The 4,622-nt window shown below is 39.5% G+C and overlaps 1 protein-coding gene across 1 annotated transcript; it reads left to right on the forward strand.

Moving 5' to 3' along the window:
* The first annotated feature begins 939 nt into the window (after positions 1-939).
* Positions 940-4,198, forward strand: LOC111609373 (protein Fer3-like). The gene is made up of 2 exons (XM_023337532.1): positions 940-1,658; positions 3,373-4,198. Exons 1-2 carry the CDS (start codon positions 1,073-1,075, stop codon positions 3,408-3,410), a joined length of 624 nt encoding a protein of 207 aa, XP_023193300.1. The 5' UTR covers positions 940-1,072; the 3' UTR covers positions 3,411-4,198.
* The last annotated feature ends 424 nt before the right edge of the window (positions 4,199-4,622 follow it).

The following is a 4,622-nucleotide window of genomic DNA, read 5'->3' on the forward strand; positions in this document are numbered from 1 at the left end:
CAAGTTATAAGTCATCCACTTGTTTTTTGTTGTTTTTTATGATTACCAAACAGTCCTCTTTACCATTTTTTCCAAAAATAAATTTCAGACATGATTCACCTGTTTCATTGTGGATCATTTGGAGCAGATCATCTGCAGCCTCCCTTTGCATCAAAGCGCCTCATGCTGTCTGTGTTTACTGCAACAAGCCGAATCCCTTCAAATTAGCATCCTGAAGGACTTTCTGAAATCAAAACCATGTGTTTGCAAACATTTATCTTTGCTGAATTAGACTATCCCTGCTCTGTCCTCCAACCAACCCCAAAGAACGACCTCGTTTATGTGATGAAGCTGCAGCATAATTACAGTGTGCATCTCCTCGGTCGTTTGCCACTTAGTTAGTCATATCATTTGCAAATTAGGGATGTATTAATGTGGCCTTTACCCAAAATACATTGGGTGAGTTGACTTAATTTTGTTTGAATATTCTACATTTTGTAGGTCTTTTTGAAAGCTATAATCTCAGCATATAAAATCCATTGGAAGGGTACCGTGAAAGCATTAAATATGCCAAATTTACTTCAAAATCTTTTTCTCTGTGAAACTAAGAAAGGTCTTTCATGTGTTTCTGTCAGTGGTTGTTGTCAGCTGAGCTTCAATAGATGAAACAATCCCATTCAGGAGCTACTGGGTGTGCGTGGCCTGCTGCGCCACAACAATCAGATCTTCCACTGCTGCACATTCTGAATGTTTTTGTGTCAGGGACTACATGAGAGCACGCTTATAATTAGACATGTGTTTTCTGAGCTTTGAGTTATTCAGAGATCTGTTCATCTCTTTGTTTTTTGTTGTTGAAGCAATGAACAATCAAAGACGAGGGGTGAGGAGTCCTGAAGAGCTTCTTTTCAGCCTTTAGAATTTGGCCACAGCGACCCACAGAGAACCGAGAAGGCGCTGAAGTATTTAATCGAGATGTTCCCAGGAAGCTGACACACACCAACGATCCACTCAGGTAGATTTTAGACTCTCTGCTGTCTTTTTGCCTTTACCTCTTTACATTATCAGATCTTATTGGAGTATAAAGGGGTAAAACATGGAGGATATTGGACTCCTTTTAGACTTTGATCAGGATGGCTCCACTGACTTTGCATGTTGGGGACAGATGGACCAAAACTTTCACTTTCAGACCCAGCTGGATTCCTTCCTGATGGACTGCCAGGCAGCCAGCGGTCAGCTCTCCCCCTGGTCTTCTTTTGGCTGTCAGTCTGTGTTTTCAGACACACAGCTGACATTCACCGACTTGGATGTACAGTCACCGGGACTTGGCGCTTGCGCTGAAAGCGACGGATGCTCTGCCGATGAACCTCTGGAGGCAGCCAAGCGCCGGACACGGAGCCTGGTGGTCCACCAGCCGTACAAGGTCCAACGGCACGCCGCCAACATCCGGGAGAGGAAGAGGATGCTGAGCATCAACTCTGCCTTTGAGGAGCTGCGCTGCCATGTCCCAACATTTCCCTATGAGAAGCGACTGTCTAAGATAGACACTCTGAGGCTGGCCATAGCCTACATTGCCCTGCTGAGGGAGATCCTCACGTCGGGGTCTGACCCCAAATCCTATGTTGATGAGTGCATGAAGAGCGGCTACAAGAATCAAACCAATGCAATCTGGAATACAAGCGGTGAGCTCACTTAGATAAGCCAAAATACTTCCCTTTCAGAAACTGCAGCTTAAATATGTAATAATAATTATCTAATATTACTGAAATAAACCTCTGATTAAATATATTTATCAAACATTTAGATTTTCATATTCACATATGTAAAGGTCTTTTTGAAGTTGAAGGAAAATTAAGCAGATGATTTTAATCAAGAACTAGTTGTTGTGTTGTTTCAAGGTTTTGAACAAAGGTTTTAATAAACACACTGCTAGGGTGCTTCAAGTTGAATAATTGCACAGTGGCTGTCAATATGTGTAAGAGAGTGCATTTATACTTGATGCAATTAAATCTGTCATTAGAAGAGAAAAAAACAGCTAAAGATTTGGCTTCCAGCCAAATGGGGAAAGTCAAATCAGAATATAATCTAAAACTCTCATCTTGAAACAACGTATCTGGAAACTATTCACAGCATTTAATTTCCACATTTTGTTATGCTACAAACTTAATCTGAAAATAGATTGTAACATGTTTCCATCAAAATAACACACATAACGTCAGAGATCTGAAAAAATTTGGTTTTCTTTCTTTTCTTCCTTTGCCATGACTCAAAACTGAGTGCAGATCTATTATGTATTTGCAGCTCATCCTTTAGATCTTTCTCCAACCTGATTGGAGTCCAATTGTTCTAAATTCAGAAGATTTGACGTGATTTGGAAAGAAACACATCTTTAGTGACTTCATTTCAGACTTCTGAGACCAGATTGCACAAATCTGAAGGACAGCATTGAACACTCTGGTCTTCATCATTTGGAAGAAGCACAATGTTGGAATCGGACTCTCCCTTGATCTGGTTCCCTGAACAAATGGAGTAATCTCTGAAGAACTGACTTGGTCAGAGATATGATCAAGAACCCAGTCATCACTGAGGAAGAAATCCAGTGTTCCCATGTGAAAGGAAAAACAACTCAATGGTCAACCACTGACAATGCAGTCTTAAGCCATTAGGCTTTTAGTGTAGAGTGCCACTCAAATTATTCAGAATAGCACCTTAGAGAAACAATATCATCTGGGCTGACGAAACAAACCTGGTTCAGTGAATTAAAAGGTTAAATCTAAACTTGACTGTCTACCCAGGTTGTCCAATGCTGAGATTGAGAGGATATGTAGAGAAGAATGGTAAATAGGTGTGCAAAGATTGCAGAGAGAGTTCTAACTGACTTGAGGCTGTAAAAATTATTTCTTTATATTAATTTGCAAAAATGTCAAAAAAAAAACTTTTTTCACTTTCCCACTAAAGGGTATTGTGTTTAGTAAGGCAATTATTTCAATCCATTTTGGAGTAAGTCTGTAACAACAAATCATGGAAGAATGAAGCGCTGTGAATATTTTCTGAGTGCTCTTTCATTAGTCTGACAGGTTTTGGATGGATCATGGTGAATCCCATGAGGCTAATGCAGCTTTGAGCAGCTTTTTCTGCGTTCTGTTTGCACTTTATTCCCAGGTGTGGTTCCCAGAGGCATTCGGCCTTAAATGAGCCTCAGTTTCCTTGTATTCTTACTAGCTTCTTTGTCTTAATTAACTCATTCTTTGGGAATGGACTCTGAAAGCTCTCGTAGCTTTTCATGCGTTAGTGCTCCTCTTTTCGTAAAGCCCACGCTGAAGACTTGTTAAACAGTCATTAAAATGTATTAACACTCATGCCTTAGCGCCGGTTTTGTCCTTTTGTGCCCCCCAGATCTGACAGCCCGTCTCTCTTGGATAAAGTGGGATTAGCTGGGAAACACGATGGTAACCTGAGTCTGTCGGCTGCAGCTATGTGTCAAAGACGGACAGACCTGCTGGCTTGGTGCAGCCTGCTGACATCTGCAGACTTCTCACCAGGTCACACACCTCCGCCTTTATCAGCCTTCCTCGCCACTTTGTTCCAAGTAGCTTTTAATATTCTAATTTACTGTTAACTGGTAATTGAGAGGCATTGTTTCAGAAATTGGGGTTATAAGGAGTCCTGGCACAGCGTAGCTTTCCCAAACGGATGCCATTTGTCACGGAGAGGCAAAGCTGGCATCAAACTCAAAGGACTCAAACTTCTGCACACTGAGCTGAAGGGCTTTCTGGACTCATTTTCATCAAGCTGCAGTTTTAAAAACAGCCTTCGTCTTGTAAATAAAAGATCGAAGTAGACGGTCAGGTGCTGCTTCCAGACACCAGAAACAGTGGCTGGAAACTGAATTACTCAGTCAAAATTGCTAATTGTGTTTTATTTAAGCTTTTCATTGGTATTTAGAAATAAAGTGGATTATGAAATTGCCTTCCATGAAAAGATGTAGGCTACATGTCCTCACCTTCTTAAAATAATGCCCTCAGTCATTTTATTTATTTTTTTGCCAGAAGTGATTTAGGCCAAAAGAAAAAGTCACTTTTGGCAAAAAATGACTTATGCCATTATTTTAGGAAGGTGATTCAATATTAAGAACATTTTTAACCATGAAATGTGACTATTTTGTCTTGGAGATGTGTTTTCTGCTTCTGTTTTAAGATTTTAAGCTCTTTGAGGAGTTGGGCTAAACTGCTAACAATGGTTTAAACATCTTTCAAAACCATCAAACTATGTTTGCAATTTGTGCTGATTAAAAAAAGTCAAGTGACAAAAATGGTGCATTACCATTTTACAATGCATTTTCACAGTTTTTTATTTTATTTTCAACTCTTTCTTTGCTTGAGATTTAATGTAAGTGTATTATTGCAAAGAAAGTTGTTTTAAAAGGAACTCTGAGGACAGTGGAAGTTATCTTCAAATCTTCAAAAGGATTATAAATAATTATTTTTCCATTATCACAGATGGTTAGAATCTGCCAGATTTACTAACCTATCCCTAATCCAAAACAGATAACAGGAGACCAAAAAGACAATCAGCTAGTCCAAAGATATAAACACTGAATCTAAATCTCAAGTGTTCCTTTTAAAAATATTTCATAATCCCTTGAT

Source organism: Xiphophorus maculatus, chromosome 7 (assembly GCF_002775205.1).
Source record: "Xiphophorus maculatus strain JP 163 A chromosome 7, X_maculatus-5.0-male, whole genome shotgun sequence".
In the NCBI taxonomy this organism is placed as follows: Eukaryota; Metazoa; Chordata; class Actinopteri; order Cyprinodontiformes; family Poeciliidae; genus Xiphophorus; species Xiphophorus maculatus.